Raw genomic sequence first — 17,583 nt, forward strand, 5'->3', positions numbered from 1 at the left:
GAAAATAGTCCATCATAAACAAATTGCTGTTAATTCCGTATAAAAGGTTGTGAGGAAATTAATATAATTTTAAGCGATAATATGCAAATGGAGAGAATGGTAATGATATTTTTCCTCAGTAAAGTTCAAGTTCATTGTAATCCTCCGCGCGAAAACACTGTATTTGTTGACATTCCTGAACTTGCGGTCCTTTGAAAGATGCATTGTCGATTTTTTTATGAATGGTGAATTCGAAACATACAAGGAAGTAGTATATAGATGATAAATAGTTTACCGCCGTGTTTTCAGGGTTTGTCGTTGAAAACACAGTGTGATAATCTATAATTAAATGTTCAGGTCATGTGGTCAGTTTCAATGTAGAGAAAAAAACACTGTTGCAATACACATTTTTGACCTTATATAAACAGTATATGCATTACAGAGGGTATTCTAGTATTCTTAAAAACAGAAGCCACCTTTTCAACCAGGTATACGCTTTTGTGCAAACAGCAATCTACAACAGTTAAAGATAAATATTTCATTTGCTTGACTCAACAGTTCACAATACGACCAGTTAGGCGCGTCTGCCGTTGCTGGACCATCTGTGTATGAATCCGTTGGATGTCAAGCAAAAGGTGAGGACAATGTATACTGTCCATCACAGTAAATAGTGTGTAATTTTGTCTATTAAAGAGATATCGGTAACTGACGCATTTTTTAACATTTTCCCTCATTTTATAATATATTATTCGATGTATTTTAATCGTTACGATAATGCTATTTTATTAACCGACTAATGTTGAATATTTTGACATAAGACAATCAGACGCAACGTCTAATCCATAGAGAACCTGCACAAAGTTAATATCAGTTTAACTACTACTAGTATTGTAAACAAAAAGCGTTACACTTTGCCTAGATCGTATCCACTTGCTAGTTAAAATGATGCAAAGCGTTTCAAATAACGTGCGTCACACATCAATGCATAATATACTAAATTAAGAAATATTGAAAAAAAATTATTATGATAGCATACTACAGAGAGTCAAGTTGTTGATCAGTTTAATTATCTATGCATGTTCTGTTAAGGCAAATTTAATGTTACTCAAAAATCAAGTTGCCAAACGAGTTAGATAGTCGTAGTATTCGCTTGTAAGTTCAAAAATCCGAGTAAACTTATTTTCTCTTCACTTAATACCCCACGTACACTTCCCTTTCGACCAAAAAGAGTGATTCGTATGAGTTTATAAATTAGTAAATTATAATTAGCTTAAAGCAGTATAGAAATGGCGTATCACGCCCTGTGTCATGAGGTAAACTAACTTAAAAACACATCCCTTTGAATCACTTATTCGTACATTTTAGAATAGTATGTTATATTTATTATGCATGCTAATTTCATGGGTGCTTTTCAAAGGGTATGAATGTTCACGGTATTAAAAGACTAGCAAACAATAATATAACAGTATATGTCCAGCTGCTGATATAGACAAAAATAAACAAGGTATTCTTTCTACAAAATATACATTTTATTGATTATTTTACAAAGTATATGACTATGATATTGCATAGTTTACAAATATAAAATTGAGTAAATTGTGTTGACTGACGAGATTTGTGGAAATGCTTCTATATTAAACTAGATTATTGGTTGAAGTTTCATATGAGGACAAGCAATAAAAATGTCAACTTATTTTGGAAGAAATTCCACTTTTAAGCCATGGTAGAACTTGAATTTTAAAGGTTGAGTTAATATACAGGCTAGAAAATGGAGGCAAACTCTCAGGAAAATACTGGATAATTAAGTGTGGTAATTATAAATGTGAAGTTCACACTACATTTGGATAAAAACTGTGGTAGAAAGTATCCGCTGCTAAAATCTTGCATAAAGAGCATATATACCAATTGAAACGCAATTTCCCAGTATAACATTTACATCTGTGGAGTTTTATGAAATTTAGATAGAATCTGTGCGTGTTTTCAACATAAACTTCTGTCACAAACAGACGGGCATATTACCCGATACCAATCCTATAACGGTCTAATACAAAAATATTTTAAGACAATGTATGTAATATTTCTTTTCTCATACGCGTGGATATCTTTCTAAACAGTTTTCTTTGCTTCAATAGAAATAGGTGCATGCTTCCTGAAATGAGTTATTTGCCAACGCCATGTAAGAGCTTTTTGTTTTTGCTCACTCGAATGGAATAATTTTATTAAACACAATGAGTAAAAATGTACCAATTCATCAACTTGAGGTAGTGACAAGTCTTCAGAATTTTCAAAGTTCACAGAAAACAGACAAAATCAATGAGATACAAGTTGTAAGATAATTGGAAGATTTCTTTTTCAATAAACGAAAAATAAGAACATATTTATATTACTGGACGTTAACACAAATACAGGGATCATCACAATGAAATAAAATACACTTCAGTTCTCGTCCCGAGATGTTAACATCACATATTCCATCGTGATCTTAATCGTGTTTCTTCTTCTAAAAGTTCTGCTTAAAATAAGCTACGTTTGCATTACCAAAAAGAGACTGTTAATACTGGTCTTGACAAGACCATTTGTGTTTGTAAGTTATTAAATTAATGAAACTCTGTACAGGCGATTCTTGACCAATCGCTATACTAACAGGGAAAAGTCAGATTTATAAAAAGGTTCTTAAAAGTTCTTAACAGTATCACGATGGTTCACAAAAGTTAGAAGTATATTAAGACAGATCTTTCAAAATTATCGGAAAATTGAGGTCAACTAACCTAGACAACTTGCCTGGTACTTTCTCATACTTCAAATGAATAATTAATACATGCCAAGGTGAAACGATAATTATGAGATTCTGTGAATTTGCATATCGTTATTATTCCAATTTGCGAAGAGGCCTAATATCATTAATCTAGGCATCATAGTTCCTCAGAAAATGTTTTCGGTTATTTGAGACGGGTGCATTGATAAGAACGAAAATGATGGCACTTCACATCAGCAAGCTACATGTACAATGTTACTCCTCTTTAAGTTCTGAAGACGAAAAGTTGACAAAGCATAGACGGACATTGGACTACAAACTAAAAACAGTTTTAATGGGAAAATCAATCATGTAATTAATATCATCCTCAATCATCTATCTCACTTTCTCCCATAACACAAATTAAAATTAGTCCAAGGAGTAACTTCAGCACGTGGAGGTATTCAACCGAAACCAATGGGCTGGAAGGGTGCACTATGGGAGATAAATAAGTTTATGATACAAGCCTTTTTTCTCAGTACTACCATAGTATGACATAGATTATTATCACAGTTACAAGGCTTGGTGAATATCAAAAATGAAATAAAACCAATATTCTGGGTAAAGACAAACAAAATCGTCATATCTTTTTACAAAATATGAAATAGAATTTTCTGAGATATAAACATTTGGCTTAATAATGATACAATTTGAATATAAACAACTTAAGAAACTACCTTTCTTAAAAAGTAGAAGCTAATTTAACATCGGTATCATCAGTTCCTATAAACTAAAATTAATTATTTAAAAAAAAATACAATATCGTTGCCGAAGCTACAGAATAAAAGTTTTTCTTATTAAACAGTTTTTATAGACTTGATATATTGGAGACGCCTTTTGAGGTATTCATTATAAATTGGTTATACACATATGGTCTTCATCGACATTTTCCTATCCCAGGGCTTTACTCAGTGTTTCACGAATGGGAACCATGGTTCGAGATTTAGGGGAAATGTCTGGTAGAAGAATTGGGTAACTTCTGGAATTACACCAGTTTGAAAAGTATCAACTAAAGGATAATTTCAATTCAGATATTGTTGCATTCTCCATATAAGCCGCAAAAGAAAAACTGCTTTGAGATTGTGAAATATTGAAAAGATTTTTGGGAAATAAAATTATAGCATTGTTTTCCTTAGTAAATGGCCAAATATCGGTCCCAATATGGCCCCAGATAAAGGCTAGACTGTGTATGTTTAATGTGTTTGAACTATTCCAATCATGATACTGCTCCACTATAATTACATATGACTTTTAACAAACACTTACACCCAATACATACGCAAGCTCAGAGCTTCAAAACACACCTCACAAAACGTGGCATGTAACAGCATTCAAATGTCGCCATTTTGTCCGGCTCTTCAAACTTCAAAGTACACAAAAGTTCAATGAATATATAACCATTCTTAAACAGAGACAAGTCAGATAATTACGGTGATATAATTGCAGATGATTTTCTTCGGGTCCTTCTGCAGTTAACCAATAATGAGTTATATGATAATAACAAAAATGATAAAAATGGTCAGCACCTGTTACATTTAATGCTGATATCAACATCATGAAACTGATGTGTCTCATGTCACTGTTACAATGCCCTGCTCTCTCTCTCTCTCTCTCTCTCTCTCTCTCTCTCTTAGAAAACAACCACAACTGTCAGCTTTCTGTACGTACCACTGCATCTCTTACAAGTCAATCAAATAAAGATGATAAGTCATCATTTGTTATCACTTTCAAACAAAACGATGACAAATCTGAATTTGCAAAAATAGCTAACTATCCTATGGTATCGATAAACATTACTTTTGTCTGCTCTAAAGAACGTAGATGGCTTATGTTGATAACCAGGTTATCATACAAAATGTCATTGTATTATATCTTATGTGTTAAAGTTGAGATGTCGGACCCGGATTTCATCATACTCGTCCAACTCAAGTCGGGCAGTGCCCGATGGAACAGATCGTTGAGGTGTCGAAGAAATCGTTGGGTCAGCCATTTTCAAGCTGGAGATTGATCCAGCACCAACACTCCTCCTACGTACAAGGGTCAAGGTTAAACAAAAACAGGAAATGACATTACGTGACTGTTACTCATGTGATGGAAGCTGTGGGTGGACCAGAGTGGACCAGAGTGCATGGTGCAAAGTGTCGGATATATCCATTATCAGTTCAATTCAGTTATTTTTTCATATGAAGTGTGCAAACATTTCTCTCTCTTTTTTATGGTATACTAGGTGAAAATTTCAAACAAATTCATCAGTGAAATTAAATAGCACACACCTTTGCATGTAGTAAAAGTATAAAGTTCATACTTTTCAATAGCACCTACCTTATAATGTAAGGAGGAAATGCGAGATATATCAAAGAACCGTATAAATTTAGTGGCAATTTTGCAAATCACAACCCCAGTTTAAGTTAAAATTGACAAATGGCAACATTTTATGCATTTTTGCAAAAGTAAAATAAACAGTAAAATTTTGCATCCCTTACAACTGAAACAAATCCCAAGCGGCGTCTATGTTTATTATTTTATATTAAATATGAAATGAATTTAGAATAGCCATGAAGTGCAATTTTACTTATTATCTGAAACCTTTTTAATCCATGAGCAACAGTCACGATCAGAAACGAGTATAAAATAATAATAATAAATGCAACTGTAAACATACTTAAAGTTATATTTCCATTCACTGGCGAATTTTTGTTAGTTACATGTATAATGGTTAGCATTATAGTTATCTAAACATACAAGAAAAGGGTTATTTTTATTTATATAATAAGCTATTGTTTTTTAAGCAAACACCAAAAGAGCTATAATCAGATTGCCGCTAAAATAAGATAACTATTAAAATAAGTATGTTTACAGTATGAAAACACATGCAAAGAACGGTGTGGAAGGTTAGTATTCTATCAAACCTTATTGAACCTACTCTCTAACAATCCAGAAAGGCATCATTAACAAAAACATGGATTTACCCCCCAAATATTTGCACTTATAATTAAATATAACGTTATTGAGTTAATTTAAATGGCAAACAAGCGTGTCCGATTTGATTAGAATCAACTGAAATACTAAAATAGCAAAACAAAACTATTGGTAATATCAAAACAATTATATATTTTTGCAAGAAGGAAATGCAACAGAAAGACATCAATTTAATAAAATTTGAGTCATCATAGCCACTTTCAATATTCAAATTGAAGTTTGTCTTTTACCATTAAGTTTGTTTGATGTTTTTATTTTGCATTTGTTTTTGTCGACCATTTATTGGCACTAATGACCTATCCTGTGTTGGTGGGCCGTTAAACATAAATGATAATAATTATACTGTAATCAGTTTGTTAAACTATAACTTAAATGGACTCATTTTACGATGTTTCTACTCCAAAGTAAACAGTTAACAAACAAACAACAAGCAAGCACATTCTAGCAATAAAGCCACATACAATAGGGACACCTAACCGGGTTCAACATGTGGACTTTGGTGCAGATATGATAACGTCAAAACAAAGCATTCATCATCAACACTAGTATTACTTCCTGCTTCAGATGGATAACTACAGAGCAGGCAGGAGAAACGAGTTCAGTATATGGGCAGAGCTACACATCGTTAATGCGATTCAAATAAACTAATACTAATGTTTGCTAAAAATGAGCACCTGCCAAACTCTACAGGAATAAAGTCATTTGTAATAAGGTAGTTCTACTATATGTTATTTGCCATTCAATTAATTCAATTCATAGCGTTTTCTTAGAATAAAAAGAAATGAGCAATTTCTTTGAAGATTGTTACTTTTATTTTTGTTATTTTTTCCCTTTTTCTCCTTTTTTTTTTAAATTTTTCATTTTTTTTGGCTTGCTTTCTTTTCCATTTCACAAGAAACCAACATTGTAATAAATATAACAACAACAAAACAGAAAATATGAATAAAAGGAAAAGAAGTGAACAAATCGGAAGGTAAATATAATGAAGTGTAATAAGAGAAAATACTGTAGCAACGGTGCATATTGTAGGGGAGGTGGAACGTGTAGGAAGAGTCGAGATGCTGGGTCACGAACAGCCATGCATTCCAGGTTTTGTGAAAAGGCTTGTCATCCAACAAACAGTTTTTAATCAATTACCAAGATGACTGAGCAATGATGTGGTAACAGTTTCTTGTCACATTCAATTTGTGGATCATCCGCCTCAAAAAAATTCTCAAAACCAAGGACCTCTCAAAACAATATGTTCAGACTTCAGTTTTGTAAATATAGTTTCATTTTATATATTAACTTACTTTATTATTTTGCTCAATAGGGTTAAATTAACACATTCAAAAACTTAAATCAATTAAGTATAAATTGATTATCATTCGATGACTCAGCTGTATCTTTTTGGGAGAATCAAATCATATGTCTTTGAAAGATTACACAAGAAGACGAAAGGAATTGGATAAACAGATATGATTTCAAAGTAAAAGACTTTTCTTTTCTGGAGAAATTATTTCCGGTATAATTAATGGTCACAAAATCAGGTAAGTGAAGTATTCTGTGTAAACATATATTGGTGACAAAAGTAAACTTTTTTTTTTTAATTTCACTGGTAATACCTGGTAATCTAACTATATATACCGTAATTTCTTGTTAAGTCTCCATAAACCTTATGCCCAATAAATAGATATTGAACTTGCTGTAGATTTTCAGATCCATTTGGAGCAGACAACAGCAAGTTACTTTTAAACAAAACATCAATCAATATGGGAAAAATTATTTGACATGCATATTTTCTCATTGTAGATTTGAATTTTTTTTTACTTAAAACTGAATTTGGATCAGAAAAACTGTCATGTGCATAAACCAATGAACTACAGCAAAGAATCTTGTTAATCTGGTCACTTGATATTAAGTATTAGCCAATGACCTTCAATCTTGATAATAGGGACGTTTTACAAATTTTTCTGTGTCATTTTTTTTATACATTAATGCATACTGTTTGTCATTTTGGACATTTTATATTAAAATAATGCAACAGACTCATTAGGTTCTACTGGACATAAAAACCACAAATTAGCGAAATTTTACAATAACTTTAATATGAGTTGCACAGTCATAAAATTATTGCCTTAGATCATGTAATCTCAATTATTATGATATTGTAAAAAAATAAATAGATTCCATCAAAATTGAAACAAAAATGCTGTAAATGAATACACCTAACTGGATCTGCATTTTAAAAGCACACTAAACCTATACCCTATCCAGACCATGATAGTAGACAGGACAGTCTATATATGGTCCTGAAAAGTACATAGGCTGCAGAATTAGTTATAGCTATTAGCACTAAATACTAAAACAAAACATCGCAAATAAAAAAAACATCAATGTTAATTGTTAAAGGCCATGTTAGCTAGCATATATAGCCATTTCATTAATTACTACAATTAATTATAGCTTAAGTAATCACACATCTATAATATTAATCACATACAATAACTGATATAAACAAATCTGGGTTTGCTTAAATATAAATTTGCAGAAATATTTTTTATTGAAATCTTCCACAAATTTTACTGGCCCTATATAAGTGACTGACATTGTTGATGCGCCGTTAAACAATACAAAAACAAAATCAACAAATTCTGCTTAATTTCAGATTATCATCATGTCTTAAGGTGTATATTATTAGCATTAGAACACAATCAGATCTATGAATAACATTTCACTAAACAGTGCTACTACAATTGTTGAATAACGCTATGCACAACATATTTTGTTTTCAGAAATATTTTATGTTTATACATTAAAAACATTAAAGTTATCTTTGAAACTTTTCAGTTATATAAAATCAGATCCAAGAATCATGTTTAATCAAATAATAGAGGCCATTCAAGATCTCATTAACCCTTTCATCACTGTAGACCATAATGGACTCATCCAGATAAATGCAGAGTAGAGTCTACTAAAGTTGCCTTGGGGTGAAAGGGTCAATATGCAAACAATTGTTTTCTGTTATCATGACTGTACAAACCGACCCAGAATTGTTTTAATGTTACAGTATATATATACACAAAGGTTAGCCAATTATATCAAATGAAAATGATATGACTACGTTTCATGGACGGATCTACCCAATATATGTTTTCGATATATAAATATATAAATTTGTAGATATTTATAGTTAAATCAATAAAATCTTAATTTCAATATGTCAGGTCATTTTGTGTTTTGTTAAGTTATTTTCACAAAGGACAATGATGAAGGCAATAGATTTAACCACAGAAAAATGTCATCCTTCATTCTATCATCAAATATTTCAAAGCGACAGATTTGAAAATATGTCCATCAATTCTTCAAAGAAATATCAATTCTTCACTTGTGTAATGATATCAAATAACTTACATAAAGACATGCATTTGTGATCTTTCGTATTTTCTGATGGCATTGAGAACAACGTTAATTATATAACCTCCTAACTCAATTAGCCTTAGACAAAGACATATTCTATATCACTTCTCCTAATTTTATTCAAAACAATAAAGTCTTCAAAAATTGAAAACACTGCTGTAGTATTTTGAATAGAATAAATCTGAAACGATTTTCGAAATTTATTTGAGCACAAAATCACGATGGTCCAATGATAACTACTTCTGACAAATATTTTGAGTTTGATTCTATAAATAAACTAAGAGCTTAAGTGAGTGAGATTTTATTCCTTCAAGGATACACAGATCCAGCATCGGAGCCGGGAGCTTTGACAAAAGATGCTCCGAAGCTGATGTCTTGGCCAAACTTCTGAAGCCAGCGTTTCTGTTCGGAGAGCTTATCCTGAGTAGACTGACTACTGGCCGGGTTGGTAGTCAGGTTGTCCTGTAGGGTCATCCTATACTGTCGTAGCTGGTCCCTGTAACAGTCAGTATTGGCTTATTATCAGTTTCACAAAACTTTGGAACAGGGCCTGTATCACTCACATATTTCATTTGCTGTCATAATTGGATGTAAGCTTAATATGGAAGATGAGACCACAAAACAGGTAAGGTCACATTACAAGTTACGACTTATATCCAGAAATTAATGGAGCCCCTTTAGAATTAATAGTTTTTAGTTTTGAGGTCCCTTCTATGATCCAAAGATAATTGGTATATAGACATTTGAAGTGTTTAATTGGTAGGTTTCCCCTTCCAGGAACAGCATACAACAGCCCAAAATATGAACTCTTATAAACAATATTACTGAATCATATTACAATTATTAATTATCCAAGGGGAATGCACCACTATACCAAATGATACTCACCGGACTGAATTGTGGCCAAAGGCTACAGGAGCACCCCCTGGTGGTAAAGAAGCACTAGTAAGGGGAGGTCGCCTGTCTGTAATGAAGTGAAACATGCTTTACCTACATTCTTCATAACATCAATATGTCAGGTACAGTAAATTTACTTACTTTAGTGCACTCAAGTTTAAGTGCATTATCAAACTTCGCCAGATTAGATAAACTCTCAAAATATGCAATAGACAAGAACTTCAATTGGTGCATTCATAATTAAGTACAATATTTAAAGTGTGAAAAACACTAAATTAACCCTTTCACCCCTATGTAACTTTAGTAGACTCTACCAGGCATTGATCTGGTCAAGTTCATTATGGTCTACAGTGGTGAAAGGGTTAAGACTAATATGAACAGTATTATGCTCTCCACAAACTACAATGAAAATGTTTTGCATGGACTATCTATATTGCAATATCAACAAGAGACCCAGGGGCCTTAATAGCTCACCTGGTATTTTATTTTCAATTTAAAACCTGCTGAGTACCATACAGGTTTTTTAAGAAAAAGTTGACGGACAAAGGATGACGGACGCTGCGCCATGGCATATGCTCACTTGGCCCTTTGGGCCAGGTGAGCTAAAAATCAATTACATAATTAATATCTTTCTGATATCTAATACAATAATATCAATTTAATTCATTATTAGATAATTATGAAGGAACTCTGCTGTACTAAGAAACCTTGTCAGTTTTGAGTTGGACAGTAACAAGATAAAAGAGATGATGTACAAACCTCCAAAGTACTTTCTCCATTTACGTTCCAAGGACTGCTCAGCTGACACGACGAGGGAAGCGTAGTCAACATGGTGTGATGGGCTGTTTCTGTCGAAATAATATATTCACAGTAGTGGATAATACACTAGCCTTTTACCAAGACGGCGGGGTTCAATTCCTCGATTGGACCTGAAATGGTACGGGGGTCACCTGCCCAACCACTTGGATTTTCTCCAGGTACTCTCAGTTTCCTCCCACATTAAGACCCCCGCACACACTAAGATCCGGCCAACAAGAGTGATTAATAAATCATAAAATTCAATTAAGTTCATTATTACAGATTTTAGGGAGTCCACGCTTGTATGGATTGACTGAGGTTTTAGGGGAGTTCANGCGGGGGGGGGGGGGGGGGGGGGGTGGTCAAGTCCTGTCTGAACTGAAACTACATATTGGAGTTAGTAGTCGTCCAAGATTGTATGGATAGACCTTGGCTGAAATGTTGAAGTTTTGGGGAATTTACACATGTATGTGCTGACTTCATGTTAAGAAACTCATACTTGCACATAAGAGTTTCAAGATGCTGTACTTACATATAGGGATTAGGAGGAGCCCAGGCCTGTATTGGTTGACTGTGAGGTACAATGGCTGAGCTGTACACACCGGTTGACTGAAGGGGAGGAGTGTACAGAGGTATGCTGTAGGCTTTTCCTTCACCTGAACCTGAAACAGTAAAAGTCTTACCTATGAATATGTAGAATATGTTTTCCTTCTCTGACAACAAGACCGGTGGTAAATTCCACCCTACAAGCACTTTTTATTTCAATACTAGGTTACCATTTGAAGCTCATACCTCATAACGGAATTATATCCAAGTATTCACTACCAATGGCTCCTGTGGCTTGTTTCTATAATGTGTGGCATTGCTATGTTTTTAGTATGATATTTACACATGTCAAGAACATTTTGATAATCACATGTAATGCTATGATGGTAGATGCTGTTTTCATTAACTTTATTCGGGAATGAGAATTTCCTGGTGTTTTGATTGATGGTAATTTGAAGAAAATTTGCTTCAATGAGATTGTTCTTGTCAAAGCTTATTTTTTTAGAGAGAAAAAAATCTCCACCTAAATATTTCAATAAAATATGCTACAAATAACATGAAATTTTAGTGGTTCAGTGTAAGGGAGATAATAGACTAAATATCAGACAATTAGTTATTATTTATAATAAACAATACATAAGAGTAAATAACCATGTGACAAAAAAAAAGGTTATTTCTTAATTCGTTATCATAGGATAAACACCTCGATATTTATCAAAAGATTTTGCTCTGAAATATATCAAAAATATAAAGTATTAATTCACCACAAAAATTGACTCTTATATTTCTCAGTGGATTGATGGATTATTTGTCTGCCACTCCATCATCTAGCTAGATAAATAAATATCTAAAAGATAAAGTCACCATATTTTCATCCCTTTCACAGAAACCCCACAAGCAGCCTTTACCTTGTGTTCCCAACATAGGTGTGCCTGGAGCACTGTTGGTGCCAATCTTTGTAATGATATGAGCAAGCTCAGTGTTAATTTTCAGGAGTGAGGCTGCGATGGGATCACCATCTTGTTTGACTTTCACAGTAAGAGGCCCCAAGGACTGGTGTTGGTTGTTTTGTTTTGTCAGTGCTATACAAAGAAAATATTACTGATAACAACCTCATTCAATTACTACAAGAAACCACAATTGTATCTGATGAAGTCAAATGAACATTCTTTCAACTAGGACGCCCGCCTCCTCCACCAAAAACATAAAAGTACAATTTATCTGCATATGTATTAAACTAGTAAGCTGATTTATTTTATTTTATTGATAATTTTTTATTTCTAAAGGTTGCTAAAATGAATATCACATGAATGACAACTTATTTTACAATGGATTTGTAAAATTGAAGTAGGACATAACTTCGTAAATTATACATAGTGAACAGGGGCTGATATACATATACCCTCCACCCTCTTCATAGAGTGGTCAAGTTTGGCCTTTAACCCTTTAACCTTGACCAGTGACCACAAAAACCTAATCAAGTATAGAACTTGATATTACCACACTATGGTATAAATATAATCTAAATCTGTGAAGGAGTTTATGAGATACCTTGTACATTCAGGAGTGGTCAAGTCTGAACTGTAACTATTTGACTTGAAACGTGGAGAAGTTGGTGTTACCACCCTATGGTATTAATTTACCAGTGATCTAAATCTACTGAGCAGTTTGTACAATAGTGGTGTTTTTTTAATGATGGGCGCACACATGCTCTGATAAACCGATTACTATATACCCACCTCCACTATGTGGGGAACATAAGAAATGTGTTGATATAGTAAGATTCTACCAAATTGCTTTTCTCTCTTCCCTTATGATTAATTTCTCAATCAACCCTTTTACAATTGTTTCTTTAATAAACAATAAAACATTTTGTACAATTTCAGTCTTCAAATTATCAATCATTTCAGTATATTTACATTTGCTATGCATTCTTCCATTACAATGCATTGAGAAGGCAAATGTTGTTATTAGACTAAAACAACATTTGCTATTGTGACATCATCAATTTCACTGTTGTCAACACTTAATTTGCTGTTCAAAGAACTGTTCGAAATAACTAAATAAAGCGTAACTACTCTATCAAAATGTAAATACACTTGTATAAGTAATGAATATTTTAGCAGGCTTTATTAAGTTTGCCATTAATAGCAATGTGTGTTATTAGACCATAACAACATTTGCTAAAACATTCAATGCTTAAATAAACAAGACCACATATAAGTTACCATGACCTTTGACCCTTACCCCTGATGACGTTGTCGAGACTATTGTCATTGCTACTGATACCACTACTGCCTTCGTCCTCACTGAGGTCAAGGTTAGGCATACCAGCAGGACGGTAGTTGTGTTCAAATGGTGAATAATCCAGGTCACTGTCACTCTCTGACTGCTTAAATGACAATAATGTACAGAGTCACACAGTGGCAAATCAACTACACTTATTATACAAGTCATTCAGATTGATATGTTCCGCCTGTGCCCTGCTTTGACAAACAATGCACATATCGATGAAATCAATTCAATGTAGACAACATTTGAAATTATATGTCTCGTGGATGACTGGTCCAAGTTTGGTTGATGTAGCACTTATATTTTCAGACAAACTAACTTAAAACACCAAAATGTAATGTTGATGATGATGCTGACAAAGTCAATGGACCATGAAAGGTAGGTCGCATCCAGAATGGGTTGATGTGTACTATTTAAGATGCATCTTTGGTCCAAGTTTGGTTGGTGTAGCACTTATACTTTCAGTGAAACTAACTTAAACACAAAAACTTAATGTTGATGCCGCCTCACTGGAAAAGCAACACCTTAGTCTCGCTTCTGCTACTTCATCGTGGCAAGACAAAAACTGATCATGTTATTTTGCATACAAAAACATTCAAACTTTTTACGATATACCCTTTTTTCCTTCTTTTAAAAGACAATTGTATTTTGTAACAGCAAGCTTTCCTAGCCATGCTGTGAGTAGCTCCTTACATGTAAACCAGCTCCCGTGTGGACCTGGGACTTGAGTTGACGTAGACGTCTCTCCTTTTCCCTGACGAGGCGGCTGCCCGTCCTCATCTGGGACTCAATCTGGTCCAGCTCAAGCTCCTCTTTCTCAAGGCTCTGTTTCACATCCGCCAGCACAAAGGCGCTATCTGGTGACAGGTTCTGGAACAAAGGTATGTAACTCTTAATAAACGTGACAAAATTATAATAGTGAAGCAATCTAATAATACTGTTAAACAAAAAGGAATTCCAAAAGTCTTCTGATTTGTATGAAGTGTATCTGGGTTTAAACTTATTTATTCCAATTTAAGCATATTATGGATGGACACAAGTTCCTGTCGTTGCCTTTTTAAAAAATATCATCCATTTTGAAACATTGACTCAGATTTTTCGAGAATCGTCAGATTGGTATCAATAATAAAGTCTAAATTTGTTTTGAACACTATCAGGAATTGAAAACTTATTTTGCTAGCTTTCAAAAACGTCTGTTTCCCTTGTCAAGCAAGAGTTGTTTTCAGGGGTTTAGAGTTGAGACACCGGTCATATGCACTCTTTGCTTGACAAAGAAAACTGACATTTTGAAAGCTTGCAAACTGATTTTTCATTTCCTGTCAACACCTATAACTTCCTTACCCCTTGTCGTTGTTTGACCGTGTCAACACCTATAACTTCCTTACCCCTTGTCGTTGTTTGACCGTGTCAACACCTATAACTTCCTTACCCCTTGTCGTTGTTTGACCATGTCAACACCTATAACTTCCTTACCCCTTGTCGTTGTTTCACAATGTCTTTGGTAAGCTCCTGACGTGCTGCCTGAAGCGCTGACTGTCGCCGTTTTAAAGATTGTCTATGTTTGCGCAGGAACTCTTTAGTAGTATTAATTGCACTTTTCTCTTTGGAGAAGTGTTCTTTGAGTTCACTGTAAGAGAAAGCATCACACAATGATATTTCACACAAGTGCCCATATAGATAATACAAAAATCAACCTGTGCTTAGATGTCCAGCTATGAAACTGAAAGATTATTTATATATTTCTACAGGTCAGAAATGGGAAATATATAAAAAATAAATATTCTTCAGTACTAAGAAGAATAACTATAAACATGCAATTGATTACTGCCACTGTCCACATAGCAACTTTTGTCAAAAACCTGGTTGTTCAATTTTGAGACAGAACAAACCAAAACATCATATATTAAGTAATACAGTTAGCAGTAATGGTTAACTTTATGTTAGCAAATTCAAAATCGGGTAAATTTATTTTAAAAACCTGCTGGTAAAAATTTGCTGTGGCAGAACTATCATGGTTTACACGAGTAAACTGTCAAATGTCTTTTAATTCAGTCATGGTTGACTTCATTAAACTTTCAAATATCTTTTAGCCCAGTCATGGTTTACACAATTAAACTTTCAAATCTCTTTTAGTCCAGTCATGGTTGACTTCATTACACTGTCAAATCTCTTTTAGTCCAGTCATGGTTTACACCATTAAAATGTCAAACCTGTCATGGTTTTAAATCTCTCTTTAGTCAAGTCAATCTTATTCACCACTGAAATAAGCTTGATAATGAAACAGCTGGATTTGAAGACAAAAAGAAATTCCTTCCTCAAAACTCTGACTGGATGGCAGATACTTGGTTAAATAGGTTTGCCTGTAGTTACGTGATAACAATGATCCAGAACCTTGCCTACCTTGAATGTAATCACAACAGATGGCATCAACAGAAGCACATATCTAGTAAGGGTGATGACAGAGACCTCACCAACAGGAACTGTTTGTGTCAAATACAACAGAGGTTTCCAACGTCCAATGTATCAGGGGAGATAACCTACCCACTTCTGTGTGGAACATGTCTGGCGATAGGAAACTCATCAAGGCTGTCGTCATCTGACAGAAGATCCTGCCAAACACGTCCTCCAAATGACGATACATCCTCCTCGTCTGTGCGATCATCCAAATATCGTATTTTCTTGCCACGTCTTTTTGGAGGAATATCTGAACAGGAAAGCAAACACCACACAGAGTTGTAACGCATATTCAAAACATGATGTCATGGACAGTTCATCAATGAATCATTCAACAACATTGAACACGAATGGTAACCTAGGAAAACAGCGCTGCTGGTGCTTCCTAATATTTATATATACTTACACTTTTAATTACCACCTTGTTTAATGCATTTTGTAGATAATTTTGCAGTATTTAGAAATCAATTATTCAGAGAACATAATCCAGTCAAATTAAAGCTCCTTATGACTGTGTAGATCACATATACAGGTAAACTTAACTGAAAAGTTGCTAGATGTGTATACGTAGACATTTTGACTAAAATATGTTGATATTCTTGTTCAGGAATACTATTGACTTGATTTTTTTTAATTATTTGCTGAAAGTTAACATTTGCCTTGTTACCTTGGTTGTTTTCCCTTCGTATGCATAGAATAGACATTTATACAGAAAAATATCAATCTTCCTGTGCGATACAACAGTACAATCAGACTTTGGTCCTTTATAAAATACATCACTTACCACTGATAATTTCGTCGTCGCTGAGTAAACCTGCCATTGGCGTGCGCCGTGTGGGTGTGGCCTTTATATCAGGTGTGCCATGTGACCTAGCAGCACTGCTGGCCCGTAGTCTCTCTTCAGCAAGAGACTTAGTCTCATCAGCAGCATCAATGATCCTCTGCTGTAAGCTGTCAAGGTCCTTGCCCTTACGCTCCATGCGTTCCTTCATGTCACTGTAAAGACACATTCACAACTTTCCTTAACGAGTTGACACATTACACTCAGTGATGTAAGTAACTACAGATCAATCATACTAGTCTTAAAAAGACATCTGACAGATATTTCTTTGTTTTTATTTGTTAAAATAAGTATGAAATGAAAGAAAAAACAGCAATTGCATATATTCTTTCAACCAGAATGTAATGGCAATAAAAACAAGAGGCCCATGGGCCTTAACGGTCACCTGAGTCTACAGTAATTTTTTTTTGTTGAAATATGTACCAATTTGAGTAAAAAATAGTATAATGTTAACTTAACTTTGTCAGGACCATGAGCTGATCATTCCTAGACCAATTTTAAGTGAGATCGGCCTATTAGAATTTAGTAGCAAAATAGCGGCCATGGCAGCCAAATTGTATTTCTGATTGACCCGAAAAATAACAACACTTTGTCAGGACCATGA

General features: G+C 34.0%; 1 protein-coding gene across 7 annotated transcripts in view; it reads right to left on the reverse strand.

Annotated features, from left to right (window-relative positions):
- Nucleotides 1-1,494: 1,494 nt before the first annotated feature.
- LOC110458974 (centrosomal protein of 164 kDa-like) overlaps nt 1,495-17,583 on the reverse strand; it is a 56,401-nt gene continuing 40,312 nt past the window's right edge. For 6 of the 7 annotated variants that reach the window (XM_021510973.1, XM_021510971.1, XM_021510972.1 and 3 more), the window contains 11 exons: nt 16,923-17,134; nt 16,226-16,388; nt 15,158-15,311; nt 14,378-14,554; nt 13,640-13,784; nt 12,301-12,474; nt 11,379-11,508; nt 10,808-10,896; nt 10,040-10,115; nt 9,471-9,647; nt 1,495-4,800 (listed from right to left, as the gene is read on the reverse strand). In XM_021510973.1, coding sequence (XP_021366648.1) covers nt 4,647-4,800; nt 9,471-9,647; nt 10,040-10,115; nt 10,808-10,896; nt 11,379-11,508; nt 12,301-12,474; nt 13,640-13,784; nt 14,378-14,554; nt 15,158-15,311; nt 16,226-16,388; nt 16,923-17,134 — 1,651 coding nt within the window. In that variant the 3' untranslated portion in view covers nt 1,495-4,646. The remainder of the gene's footprint in view (nt 4,801-9,470; nt 9,648-10,039; nt 10,116-10,807; nt 10,897-11,378; nt 11,509-12,300; nt 12,475-13,639; nt 13,785-14,377; nt 14,555-15,157; nt 15,312-16,225; nt 16,389-16,922; nt 17,135-17,583) is intronic. The other variant, XM_021510970.1, reaches the window with a different exon arrangement.

The sequence above is a fragment of the Mizuhopecten yessoensis genome, unplaced genomic scaffold, assembly GCF_002113885.1.
Source record: "Mizuhopecten yessoensis strain PY_sf001 unplaced genomic scaffold, ASM211388v2 scaffold9887, whole genome shotgun sequence".
NCBI classification, from domain to species: Eukaryota; Metazoa; Mollusca; class Bivalvia; order Pectinida; family Pectinidae; genus Mizuhopecten; species Mizuhopecten yessoensis.